Source organism: Pipra filicauda, unplaced genomic scaffold (assembly GCF_003945595.2).
Source record: "Pipra filicauda isolate LSUMZ 115617 unplaced genomic scaffold, ASM394559v2 scaffold68_size4259465_pilon, whole genome shotgun sequence".
NCBI classification, from domain to species: Eukaryota; Metazoa; Chordata; class Aves; order Passeriformes; family Pipridae; genus Pipra; species Pipra filicauda.
This window is the reverse complement of record NW_024104853.1, coordinates 2231919-2246020: the sequence shown is the minus strand read 5'-3', so window position 1 is coordinate 2246020 and position 14102 is coordinate 2231919. Positions and strand designations below refer to the sequence as shown.

General features: G+C 35.8%; 1 protein-coding gene across 2 annotated transcripts in view; it reads left to right on the top strand.

The window, feature by feature from the left end:
* Window positions 1-14102, top strand: part of HERC2 (HECT and RLD domain containing E3 ubiquitin protein ligase 2) — a 108729-nt gene that overhangs the window by 27784 nt on the left and 66843 nt on the right. Inside the window, exons 5-16 of one of the 2 annotated variants that reach the window (XM_027726342.2) lie at window positions 2963-3182; window positions 4813-4913; window positions 5666-5822; window positions 6520-6630; window positions 6961-7132; window positions 7718-7891; window positions 8498-8686; window positions 9328-9479; window positions 10334-10491; window positions 10837-10950; window positions 12293-12544; window positions 13456-13649. In XM_027726342.2, coding sequence (XP_027582143.1) covers window positions 2963-3182; window positions 4813-4913; window positions 5666-5822; window positions 6520-6630; window positions 6961-7132; window positions 7718-7891; window positions 8498-8686; window positions 9328-9479; window positions 10334-10491; window positions 10837-10950; window positions 12293-12544; window positions 13456-13649 — 1994 coding nt within the window. The remainder of the gene's footprint in view (window positions 1-2962; window positions 3183-4812; window positions 4914-5665; window positions 5823-6519; window positions 6631-6960; window positions 7133-7717; window positions 7892-8497; window positions 8687-9327; window positions 9480-10333; window positions 10492-10836; window positions 10951-12292; window positions 12545-13455; window positions 13650-14102) is intronic. The other variant, XM_027726343.2, reaches the window with a different exon arrangement.

The following is a 14102-nucleotide window of genomic DNA, read 5'->3' as shown; positions in this document are numbered from 1 at the left end:
GCACAGTTGCTGAGTTAGCTTTTTAGTTTCTTCCTTATCGTGGGAGTTCTGCCCCATGTCCCCATGGCCTGTAATTCTGCATTCTTTTTGTCCACTCTCAGTGGCACATCTTTCTCACCAGGCTTTGTTAACCTCCCTCTCTGTCTGAGATCGTTGAAGCATGCCAAGCCCTAAACCTTAACAAGGCAGTTTTAATAACAAGTAATTTATCTTTCTAACACCTGGACATCACTGTGGCTGATTGAAAGTGGTGTGAAAGGTATGCAGTTGTAAACTTTGAGGAAAAATTCCTCATAAAATAATTGCTGGAGGATTGTAGGTGGTCTCTGCCTGTCCCAAGTGTTTCCTTTCAGTAGTCACCATGACATATGTGTAATAAGCATGTTATTTTACAATGAAAACCTTTTTCCTCTAAGTCTTCAACTCTCAGAAATAATTTTAGAGGGTGTCCACAGTTGGATAACTTGCTAGTCAGGAAGGAAGGATGAATGCTGTATCTCTGTATTACTTGGCAGGCTGCTGTGTCTAGCACCTAGTGCTTGTTTTCTGTAGCACCATACACAGACTCTCTTCCCCAAACATAAGTGTTAAAGTCCCTTGTTTTTTCTTCATTGACTATTTCTTTACTTTTCCTATAGAGACAAGAGACCATAATATGGGGAATGAATTGGCAGGATAAAATTATTTGCCAAAACCAACACTCAGTTGGTTAGAGCCTGGTACTAGTAATGCTAACGTTGTTGGTTTGATCCCTGTAGCAGTCATTCACTTAGAACTGGACTCAATGATCCTTGTGGGTCCCTTCCAACTCAGAATATTCTGTGATTCGGTGATGTTAAGCAAAGTCTCTTTGTGAAGCAGTGAGCATGGTCATTTCATCCGTTGTTCTTATAGACTGGTGGTATTTAGAGGTAGGTAGGACTCTAGTGTTCAGAAAGAGAAGGAAAAAACTCAGATTTTTATGTCTTCCTATGGTTTACTTACCAGTATTGACCATGCTTCCTGAAGTATATACTGCAAAATGGGTTTTTTTTGCTTACAAAATAAAAGTTAAGACACACCTATGGTAACAGCAGCAGTCTCAGAACATGTAGTTTATATTTTGTGGAATGTTTTATTTTGCTATTCTAAGTAATGCTAACGCTGCAACTGAGATTTTTTTCCCTCAAAATTGTATTAAATGAAACAAAATTTGTTACATAAGCCTGGAGGTATAAGGAAGCTTCAGGCTAGGTACTGATAGTCATCTATTAAAGCTGTCGAGTTAACTTCTATATGGCCATAATGTTAAGGGACAGTATAAAAGCCAAACCAAAGAAATCAAACATGCCTTTGACAGGCATCTATTTTATTTATGTGTTACTTTACACTGTGATCTGGAGGAGCCTTATGTACGTAACTTCCTGATATTCACCTGTGCCACAGAGTTCTTGGGAGATTTAGGAGAGCTAATACCACACTAATACAGTGTGGCTTTTTGTCAAATTTGTTCATTTTGTTGTATTTCATGTTGTTTGAGTCAATGTGTATAATTGCTGCAATTACTTTCATCTGTGAGGTCTAGACTGCAAGGAACACATTTTAATCTATTTTTGCTTGGTGAAAAAATAAGTTATTCCTCATAGTCAGGTGGAAAGATGTGAATTGCCTCAGGGAAAGGAATCTAACACATTATGAAATGGTGAAATGTGAGTAGCAGTGTTGAAAACAGGCTGACGGCAAACCATAAGTGACTGTGCAATGTGATCCCGTGGCAGAAAAGGCTGCTTGAATTCTCTGCTGGGTACACAATGATGTGTTGCAGAGTGGGGACAAACACTGAAATAGTTTATGCAGTTACAGCTGCAAAAAAAGTTATGCCTCATTAGATAAAATTTTCAACTCTAAAGACTACCATAAATGTATATAGCTCGGAGGCAGCTGTTCCAAAAAATATATTGGGTTTGTATGGTTTTGTGGTTGTTATTTTTTTTTTTTTTAAAGTTTGTCCATCTTCTCATAAGCCCTGTTACATATATGCAGACATATGGGGTTTTTTTTCCCATACCCCTTAGTCAGGTGTCAGTTAAAACAAAGGTACTTCTGTGGAGCAACCAGGCAACAAATGTGGTTGGCTTAGGGACAAGTGCGGTAATTCAGCGCAAAGCAGAGTGGAGTCGCCCAGTGATCAGACTGTTAATGACAGGACAGAAAAGAACCCCTCTAAGAACGCACTTCATTGATATTTATCCTGTGAATTAAAGCTACAGAGAATATAAAAATAGTTTCCAAATCTCTATTTTAAAGTGGTTTTGTTATTGTTGACACTGTACTTCTTATCATCAGTTATTATATTACTAGGACTTTGGGCTGTTGAGTATTTTCTTTGATTAGTGAACAATTAATTCTCTAACATTGGTACATAAGTCAGATCTTTTATTTGCTAATAGTACTTGCAAGCATCTTAAATTTCTGACATTATTTGTTTCAGAAGTGTAGCAGCTCTTGGCAGTGATCCTAGCACTTCTGAGAGTAGTTTTATAACTTTTGAGAAATTTAATGAGTATAGTTGAAAAATAAAAGCATATCCTTGTGGGGACATGCAGGGGACTTGCCTGCACTCAGGAGAAGTCTGACTGAGGTTGGATGGTGATAAGAATTTGCTGTCTAACTTGTTTTTTTGAAATGCATAAATATTTCCTGTGATGTTTTAATTTCAGACATGAAATATGAAGGGCTAGATATGTATACAAAACCAGTTTTGATAATAACCTTTGTTGAAACACCTGTTTAAGTGTGATTGTGATTATATCATACTGTGGATTAGAAATGTGCACATTATGTATGGGAACAGGGAGTTTCACTGGGTTTTGAAGTTCAGACTCCTGGTTGGTTTACAGTTTTCAATTTGTCTTGATTTTTCTTGATACTATATGTAACAAAGATGAACAGCCATAAAAGAATATCTTTCTCTGATTCTCAGATGTGAATGAATTGAAGGAGTGCCTTCATGTACTAGTGAAGGAACAGCAAAGTCTGGCCACACAAACTGCTACAACAGCTCTATCAGCTATGAGGCTAAAACAGCGGCTAGTTATCCTGGAACGATATTTCATTGCTTTGAACAGAACAGTTCTTCAGGAGAATGTCAAAGTAAAGTGGAAAAGCAGTAGTGTTTCTCTGCCTGCTATGGATAAGAAAAGGTAATACACGAACAAGTTAATACATTAGAAAACTCACAGCACGGTTATCAACCTGTGTGTCAGCACTTGATGTGATGTATTCCTCCTTGAGAGACATTAGCAGTAAAGAAACTTATTTCTTGAGATGGTTTTACCATATTAAGTAAAAAGTGGTGTTATCTGCCATGCAGTTTTCTTTCTTGCCTGATGCTTTCTTATAGTGTCTCTGTACTGGTAGGTTTTGGTTGTAATACATTTCTGTAGATACTATTCTTTTAGCTATACGCATACTTTTATCGAAGTATTCCTTTTGTTCTACTCAACTAGAAAGTGTGAAGAAGTGTGTTTCAGAAATGGTGCTGATGGAAGTTACGTAGTTTGAATAATGCTGATATGTTTTTGTCAATATTTGCTCAGTTAAGGCGTGTAAATTTTAAAATGCAAATATATAAAAGCTGAACATAATTTTCTGTAGTGTGGTTGAAAAATGATGTAATTATACATTTTATATGCAACAATTTCAAGAGAAGTAATGGAATAAGAAATTGTCTGATTACTTTCCATGACTAGATAGCTATCTAGACCTAAAAATAGAAAAATCTCTCAGATGGGGCATTAAAGGATCTGTTCAGTAGCTGAACAAGATTGCTCTCTGGCAGAACAAGCAATTCAGCTAGGAAAGTTTTTATGTTACATTATCTCTAGCTTCAGATATGAAGGGAGAGTGTAAGTAGATATCACGACTAGTTATTATGGGATTAGAGTTCTGACAATGATATATTTCTCTAAATAGAATTCTCTAGAATTTTTTTTTCAGTTCTGATTAAAAAGAACACTGATGTGTTTAAGTTATCGGATTGCTAAAAATGAGAGTATAATTTTTTTCTCTTTTGGAAGAGTCTTAAGCAATTCACTGTCTTTGTAATCTCACATCAAAAGGAAGTAGAATTGTTGGTTCAGTAGTGGAAGCTGTAGGGTATCTCCTGTTGTTAAGTACAAAGGGGAGTGTACTTAAATTAATGCGATTGTCTCAATGAAAAGAAAAGTTAACAGCAATGTATGTAAGTCCAGTGGATATTAACAAAAGTTGAAGCTGTCTCTCTTCCATACACACACTGATACAGAAGCTGCAAAGAGGGATTTGTAACATTGACACCTGAATGGAAAAAAAAGGAAAGACAAAATGGGTGGAATTAATTATCAATAATTAAAGTTTCATAAAAATCTTTAAGCATAGTTTATGCAGTCCAAATGAAAAATATAAGCTTAATGAGTAAATAATGAGTACATGAAGTATCTTACGTCTGTGTGTTTTGAATTTCACTCTCAGTAACTATGGGCATTTTTCTGATTGCAGTCAATTATACCAGTCTGGTTTATTTTTTTCTATGTGGAACTTTTTGATGTTGGGCGTTGAATTGGTGCTTTGAAGCAGTTGAAGTTGAATGTTGGCTGCTGATATTTTGATGTTGTTCACCTTCATTCTGGAGACAATTGCAATTCTTTATAAATAAAAATTGTGTAATCACATATGCATGCATATAAGTGAATTATAAAGTTGTTGAATATATTTTATACAAAATTTTACTAACATAAATATATTATTATAATATAAATGATATTGAAAAAATGCTTATATAATTTTATTTAGCCCAAGACCTGTAGGTAAAGGTGTAGAAGGACTTGCACGAGTTGGATCCCGGGCAGCACTTTCGTTTGCATTCGCTTTCCTTCGTAGAGCCTGGAGGTCAGGTAGGTCTACACTTGAGCATGTTGCATATATTTTTTGTTTGCTCATTCAAGCATTTGTGTGTGTTAAGTATTTGCATCGAACTATACATTTATAAGTGATAGATTTGCATAATTGCATTTATGTTCATGTGGTGCTATGCCCAACAATGCTGTTGCTGATCGAAGTCATCCAGGCCTGTACCAATGCTGTGTTGTGCTGGGATATTTTATACTTATGAGAGCAAATTGGGATTTCATGAAGGGGAATGTATTTTTAGTGCCAGATTTCAGAAAAGTTAGATTTATTCTTCAGGCAGGGTCAATCCACTGTATTACGGCATGATAGTGGCAGCTTAAAAAGAGTGTGAAGTATGAAACTTGTGTTTAGTTTGTGTGCTTGTCAGCGATTGTCAAATTGCAGAGGTTGACAGAATTGTCACCTGTGCCACTTTAACCTGCCTGTTTGTCTCAGTCTGCAGTGTTTGTTCAGATGGCAGGTGGTTGGCTTAATCTTTGCCCAGCCAGCCCTAGTTCTTCTTCTGATTTCCTCAGTGGGTACATAGTGGGATGAGTTGGTTTAAGAGTTATCTTACTGAATGTTTTTTTTTGGTGAAAATTTCTTCAAGATCTTGCAGTTAAAATGTTCATGTGAAAATCAAGAACTTTGTATATGTTAAATAACTTGTAATCTTGTGGTTGAAAAAACCCCCCACAAAATATTGTGTACAGCAATTTGAAGATGGGAATGTAACCATTATTGCTGTGTTCCTTAGGTGAAGATGCAGACCTGTGCAGTGAATTGTTACAGGAATCACTTGATGCGCTGCGAGCTCTTCCGGAGGCGTCCCTTTTTGATGAAGGGACTGTATCTTCTGTATGGCTGGAAGTGGTAGAAAGAGCTACTAAATTCCTAAGGTCTGTTGTGACTGGGTAAGTTTCTTTTCTTGAGCATTGCTGGAGTAGCTGTTAAACAGCAAATTTGCATCTCTTAGTAGCTGGTGGTATAAAGATAGTAGCTTTCGGAAAACTATAAAGATTGCATTCCTTTTCTGATGTTGTTATACAGGCAAGCAAAACATTAATGAACTGTTGAAATGATACTTTTTAAATATGATTGAATTATTTTAGCTGTTTAAGAAAAATCTGAATTTGAGTATTCTGAATCACTGAATGTAGTTTATCCAAAGATCCCTCATGTGTGCATGAGGGAAAATACAGTCATATTGGACTTGAAGCCCTCCACTGCTTTTTTCTTTTATTTAAGTAGGCTTAGAGTTACCTTTTAACATTAGTTACTCGAAATTACTTGTCTTTTGAATACTGGAATTACATTCTTACAGTACCTATGATGAAGCATACCGGAATTTCACCTTGAAAAATGTTTTTCCTGTTCTTGACATGTTTAACAGAGCTACAGACACTGAAGCTTAGGGTAATTTTAAAGCCTAGCTGCCACTCTAAAACTTGATCTCCTTTGGAGTGTTTGGGCTTTTTTTCTCAGCTGCTTTCATCACCAGTTTTATAGTTTCCTGTAAGTTTAGTGGTTCTTGGGGTGTTGTAGATCTTTTGGTAAGCAATTACGTATTATCTCCTATTACTTAATGTATACTGTTTGACTTTTAAATAGAGATGTGCATGGAGCTCCCAGTACCAAAGGGCCAGGAAACATTCCTTTACAAGACCAGCACTTGGCACTTGCCATATTGCTTGAACTGGCAGTGCAGAGGGGTACACTAAGGTGAGAAGCAGGAGCACTCTTAATTTTTAACCATCATTGTCTGTTGGAATGGCCTGAGCAGTGCCTGTCTTCCATTTCATGGATTTGGGTTTAATGTAATAATTGTGGTTCAAAGCATATGAACCTTTTCTGTAACGCAGTGGTGATTGAGATCTAATATTCTCTAGATTGCAAAATCAGTTTTTCATATTCTGATAATCTGTTTAAAATGGTAAGCACTGACGTCTGATATTGCAAAACTTTTAATTGTAGAAAGTGAATTATATGGATAACCTAAACCAATGTTTTTAGGAATACATATTAATAGATGGTGTTAACTCGCTCTTTCAGCCAAATGTTGTCTGCAGTGATGTTGTTGCTTCAACTTTGGGATAATGGAGCAAGGGAAACAGATAATGAGCGATCTGCGCAGGGAACGAGTGCACCACTTCTACCTTTGCTACAAAGATTTCAGAGTATAATATGTAACAAAGACATGCCCAATACAGAGGAAGAGATTCAGGTATTTATCCTTGGGTTATTTGAAGGGGATATTAATTATGTTGGAATCAAATTTCACTTGCCTGGCTAAAATGATTATAAAATTATCCAACCAAAACTGGTGGTGGTGTTTTCCATGTAAGGTGTGTATACACCACTGTTGTTTGGTTTTCATGTGTACGTTGGAGTTTCTTTAGGTAGGACGAAGAATGTCACAGTATGGTTAGAGGTAAATGTTATGTTTCATAGTTAATACTGTTGTGATAATTATCTGAGATGTGGCCAGGTAACTTCTCTGCTATTTAGATTGTTTTTATTTAGTTGTGTTTGAAGTTACTTGAACTGTGACTCTTCGTGCAAATTACTGAGGTTAATAAAACATAGTAAATCAATTTTATTATGCTTAAAACTTTATATTATATTCACAATCCATTTTCCGAACATGCATGTTTTGAATTTTTCTTTACTGTAAAAAAAAAGGATGTACAGAGTTAATTCATTTTCTTTTAAACTTGTGCAGATACTCATCATGTCTAAGTAATATTGTGTATGTGTAGTGACATAGATACACCTTGAATTCTTCTGACTGGCCTTTTTTCTTTTCTAGCTCCTCACTTACCCTCTAAGTCCAAATGAAAGTTTTCTAAGGTATCTGACTTTGCCACAGGACAATGAGCTGGCGATTGATCTGAGACAAACAGCTGTGGTGATCATGGCCCATTTAGATCGTTTAGCCACCCCATGTATGCCTCCTCAGTGTAGCTCTCCTACATCTCATAAGGTAACTGTTTGCAATGTCAGATTTAGTAAGATCTTTTCTCTGAAAGCATAACTGATTTTTCAGAATGTAAGGAAAATGACTCCTAAGATTATTCAAATTTTTGATTTTCACAGGATAACTCAGAGTTGCTGAAATCTGTCTTACTTGGGTATTTTTTATTTCATCATCCCTTTTTCAGTCAGCCTTAGAGTACAAATTTTACTTTTGGTTTGTGAACCATTCTTTCTTATCACACACTGACTAATTCTGCCATATTTTGGGCTGTTCCCTGTGTTTATCAGAGTAAATTCTCAAGACCAGACTTTATAAATGTTGGGGGTCTGACATATTAAAAAAATAAAGAAAAAAGTAAATGCTAAACTTCCCAACTTGAAAAATCTCTGAACAGTTTCTGTAGATATTTATAGCTCATTCAGTATCAGACTGAACTGAATATGATGCATGCAAGTCTTTATTTTTGACATCTTCTAATTAAGTAGGTTTTACTGACTACTGGCAGGAATGACTGTCTCAGATTGAATTAGGTTTAAAAAATGATCTTCTCTATGCCTGTTATTAAGTTGTGTACTTCAAAATTAGTACTTAAGAGAATTTCTTATTTTCTAGGGATCACTGCAAGAGGTCATTGCTTGGGGATTAATAGGTTGGAAATATTATGCTAATGTGAGTGGTCCAATTCAGTGTGAAGGACTGGCCAACCTTGGTGTTGTACAGGTTGCCTGTGCAGAGAAACGCTTTCTGATATTATCTAGAAATGGAAGAGTTTATACACAAGCGTACAACAGCGATACTCTGGTGAGAGTTTTTTACATGGTTTTAAAAATTTGTTCTCTTCTGTATTACTTCATAGCATAAGTCTGCTCCTTTAACTATTTACAGTTTTTTGGAAGACTAGGTGGAGACATGCTGATTTTTGTGAGCTTTTATGGTGTTGTATTGAACTTTCAGAAATAGTGTGTTTTGTCTCTTGTATTGATTTGATGAAATCCATACTGTTTCTGTAATTTCTATCAGGCTAGAGGTTATGGATACAATAATTGCTTTTATTGGTATGCTGCTTTGGTAACAACTTCAGAAAGTGGCAGATATGAAATGAATTTTACTTTGGTGATGTAACTGTGCCCAAGGTGAGTAGTTTCTCAAACAAAAATATACTGTAACAGAAGCATTTGTCACTAAGATAGCCTGTAACGTTAAGAGAAACACCATTTTCATATGTACTGAAGACATTATAAAAATGGGAACAAAATAATTTCAAAGCATTGCTTTTGTCAGATTTGACCTTTTGTTTTTTGCTTTATACTGTCACCTCATTAATTTGGGTTCAGAGTTTTGATAAAGCCATAGGAAAACTGTACCTAGTTATTCTGTATATAGGCAAGTGAAGGAAATCTTCAGCAGTTTTCGTAACCATATTTCTTTTACTTGGTTCACAGGGACCACAGCTGGTGCAGAGTTTAGCTTCCAGGAATATTGTGAAGATAGCAGCACATTCAGATGGGCATCACTATCTGGCTTTGTCAGCAAATGGGGAAGTTTTCTCTTGGGGTTGTGGAGATGGTGGAAGACTAGGTCATGGGGATACAGTGTATGTATTAAAAATAATCATAACATTTATTTACCAGTGTTTTGAATTCATAGTAAAAATTACTTTGTTGTGTATATAAGCATTCTCAGCATTTGACATTTGTTTTATGAACAGAAGTTGCATTCTCCCTACATGTTTTCTGTCTGTAATATTCCCAGTTCTGTATTAATGCTACTTTCTGAAATACTTGTAGACAGAGGGTGTAGTAGTGCTTGTACTTTTATTAGGCCTTTTATTAATGGTTTTATGAATACACAGCATATTTTCCCTGAAACATTGACTCACATGTTGGAGTGGGGTTGTCATTTCCTATGCAGTCCTGTTGTATATCATTCCATTTTTCTTATGTGTCAGACAATGACATTACTGTCCTGCTTCTGCGTAGAAGCAGTCTTCAGCAACAGTGGTGTGTAGGGGATGTGCATCAATAAATTTTAGAGATTTTAAGTGTCTTCCCTCAATGCTGAATTCCCTATAAAGCAAGGGAGATACTACACGAGGGTTGTCAGTGTCATGAAACTAATTGTTCAGATACAGTAATTAAAGATAATGTTTTTAATGATGAAATATTTTTTAAAAGGATTTCATTAGTTCAATTGGAAACAAAATTCACAGCTGTTAGACATTCCTTCAGTGGTTTAGATATTGTCGAACAATCTGAACTTAATTTTGGCTTGTAGCTCTGTTTATATCTTGGTACTTCAGACTAGTAATAAGTAGAATTGTAGTAATAAGTAGAATAAGTAGAATTGCAGGTAGAACTGTAGCAATTGTTTCTAACAAGTACGCCACTCCTTTTATTAACTACTCATCAGATCACCTTTATGGAAATATGTCACCTTCTCTTTTAATAGCCCCCTGGAGGAACCTAAGATGATATCTGCTCTATCTGGGAAGCAAGCTGGAAAACATGTTGTTCATATTGCATGTGGAAGTACCTATAGTGCGGCCATAACTGCTGAAGGAGAGCTGTATACATGGGGACGAGGAAACTATGGCAGACTTGGCCATGGTAAGTTAGTTGATATCTTCAAATAAGTTGTTAAAGAATTGTTTAGTGCCTGTGTCAAATGATCTTTCATCTAACTTACCTGAGACTGATTTGAGAACCTTAGGGGGCTTCGTATGAATTGAAACCCACTAAATTTCTATGACTTACCTAAATTCGTATTAGATACCTAAGAAACCATATGGAAACTTAATCATGATGCTCAGATCTGAAAATAAAACCATACCAACACCCCCCACACCCACATAACAAAACATCCAAAAGCAAACAAACAAACAAAAAACCAAAGAAAAGAACATACTAGGCCTTCTCGATTTTGCTTCTCATAGAACTACTTTGTTTTTGCAGGTTCCAGTGAAGATCAGACCATCCCAATGCTGGTCACAGGGTTAAAAGGACTCAAAGTTATTGATGTGTCCTGTGGGAGTGGAGATGCTCAGACCCTTGCAGTTACTGAAAATGGTTAGTAGCAAAGCGAAACTAAAAGTTTTGAGTAAGCTTACCTTTTCTTCCTTTCATTCTGAAGATACTTGTACTGCGGATACACTTATTTCTAATGGCTTGAACTTGGTAAGAATTTAAAGCTGAAATTCTTTTTGGGGAGATATATATGTATACATTTGTACATTTTGCATACAGTGTATGCACATATATTTCTGGGCACAGATATGCAGTATGTTCATTATGAGTATGCAATGGTATATATATTTTATGAGATATATATTTAAAATATCCATGTAAATATAAAATGGACACACAAATATTACATCTATGTACTTATGTGTCTACATTCTATTTATTACTGTATAAATGTAAATAACTCATGTTGTCACAACAGCCAGAATTATGAGTAGGAGAGCTGCCTGTGTTGGCCCATTGAAAGTGCCAAAGAGAGGCTGTATTGAAATTCTGCTTCCCAACATCCCTGAGCAAACTGTCTAGGGTGAGACAGCTTCGAAGCCCAAATTTCATTACGTGAGGTTATACCCAAAGTAATCCCTTAGAAAGAAGATAGTTCTCAGAAGCTAGTTCTTCTTTCAAAATATAGCTGGTTAATATGATGTGCAATATTTAAAAACTGAAACGTTTGCTCATAAAGGAAATGGAAACCCAGATTTTGTCCAGTTTTTTTCCTTTTGGTCTCTGCCTTGCATGCTTCCATTGCTTATCAGAATACCTTAGGGACTTGCTTATGCAGGTAGAGAACACAATGCATCACAATGTAAAACAAGGCTTTCCTTTTGGACATGTGTGGCTTTCAATTTTTGGACCGTAATTTTATTTAATGCAGATACAAAATGGCGTGATTATTTCTACATCAGGACTTAGATTTAGTAGTGTATTTCAAAAAACATGGTAGACAATGGCACTCTTTGTTTCATTTTGAGAAATGCTTGAATGAAAATTAAAACAGGTTTTGCAGACAATTTGGCCATTTAATATGGAAAAGATTTTGCAAGTTCTTATAAATAATAAAGCAGTTTTTAACTTGCTTGATATACAGTAAATCCTATGCTTCATATGTTTTTAAGAAGGACTTTCAGTACACTGACGAATTTGCAGTGCATATTATATCTTACACTTTTTATGTTTAGTTTTATCGACATGAAAACTTTTCAAATCTTATTCTAGCTTCTTATCAAAAAAATTAGAAATTAACTACTAACTGCTATTCTTGAAAAACAATTTAAAAATTGTGCTTATTACAGAATCTCAGATTTTTAAGAACTTACTTGTCAAAACAGATAATGTCATTACATAAAAGCAGTGCAATATTTTTTGTTTTCTTTCTCTTGATTTAAAGGTCAAGTGTGGTCTTGGGGTGATGGAGATTATGGAAAACTGGGAAGGGGAGGCAGTGATGGTTGCAAGACTCCCAAGTTGATAGAAAAACTTCAAGATCTGGACATTGTGAAAGTTCGCTGTGGAAGTCAGTTTTCTATTGCATTAACCAAAGATGGCCAGGTCTACACCTGGGGAAAAGGTGACAGTCAGAGACTTGGGCATGGGACAGAAGAGCATGTTCGTTATCCCAAACTGCTGGAAGGCTTGAAGGGTAATTATCAGAGCTGGGAATATTCCAAAGTTCTTTTTGCTGTTGGTGGAGTTTTTTACTGGACACAAATGAACCAAACTTAAGTGTGATGGTACCATGTACTCGGTTGTATTTGATGCTGGTTGCACTGGAAAAGGTAATAGTGCACGTTTCCCATCATTTCTGCATTTATGCCTTTAAGATTTTAGCAGACCTAGAGACACTGTTATGACTACTTTAAATGTTGCTTGTCTTGTGTTCTCTTTATTCTTACTGGTTTTCTTTTACTAGGTTCACCGAAATGCTTACTTAAAGCATGTATTTTTGTACTGTCATGCAAATAAATATATATCATATGCTTAGATTAGGGCATGTGAATGGAATCAATGAAAATTACAGACAACAAGTAGTGTTAAAGTTGTGTATTTTTGACTAGTTTGTAGCAGAATGAAGAGTATTTCTTTCATTTGTGAGAAACCTGGGTTCTGTAGGGGGAGGATGAGGAAGAAACGTTTTTTATTTCTGTCTTTCCTAAAATTGTTATTCATAGGTGTTGAATGATCTAATTGAAAATAGCTTCTGAACTAATGACTACGAATAACTTTACAGTCTCATCATAGATGGGGAGATCTTTTAATAAATCTTTCCTGAAAAGGTTTTGAAGTAGAAGGGATACAGAGTTGATCTTTTGTTGTTTTTTTTTTTCTTTAAACTTGTTAACTTTTGTACTTAAGCTATCTCTTATGAATCTTAAAATATTTCTTTGGTTTATCCTTTGCTGTACTCTTCCAATCCACTATTAGAGGAAAGGTGAGGCTCTTGACATCCATAATATGTTAAGTATGGTTGCAATTAGCAGTTTTCCTTATCTCTGATATTTTTCTGTCAATAATTGTAATGTTTAAGTTATATTTTCAATATTTGACTTTCAGGAAAAAAAGTGATAGATGTGGCAGCTGGATCTACCCATTGTTTAGCACTGACTGAAGATAGTGAAGTGCATAGCTGGGGGAGCAATGATCAGTGTCAACATTTTGATACTTTGCGTATCACCAAGCCAGAGCCTGCAGCTCTCCCGGGATTAGACACAAAGCATATAGTTGGAATTGCTTGTGGGCCTGCTCAGGTAGGTTTTATTTTTGAATTATTTGGTTTTGTCTCCCACTGAGATTAGTTCTGTACTCTAATCCCAATCCCTTTTTCTGTGCTTGCATGACTTTTCTTATTTTCACTCTTATTCCGAATAAATGAAGACTTGGAAAAAAAAAAATCTTGCGCAGTTCTTCTGCCAAAAAGGGGTGACTAGCTTCCCTCTGTTGGGTATTCTGACAAGTAGCTATTTACCTGCTTTGTTCTGTCTGGTACAGCAGTTGAGGAGTTGTCAACCAGACTGTTTCCTGCAGCAAAGATAGTGAGGTATCTGGACTGGCATGACAGCACTTTGGAAAATATGATAAGAGAGTTCTGGATTGGTAGGGTTTTATGTATGTTTCCAAGGATGCAAGTGGAGGGTTCTCTTCAGCAGATGTGCTGGTATTATTTCTGCATTGTCTCTTGCTGTTTGAAGGCAGATGTTAGC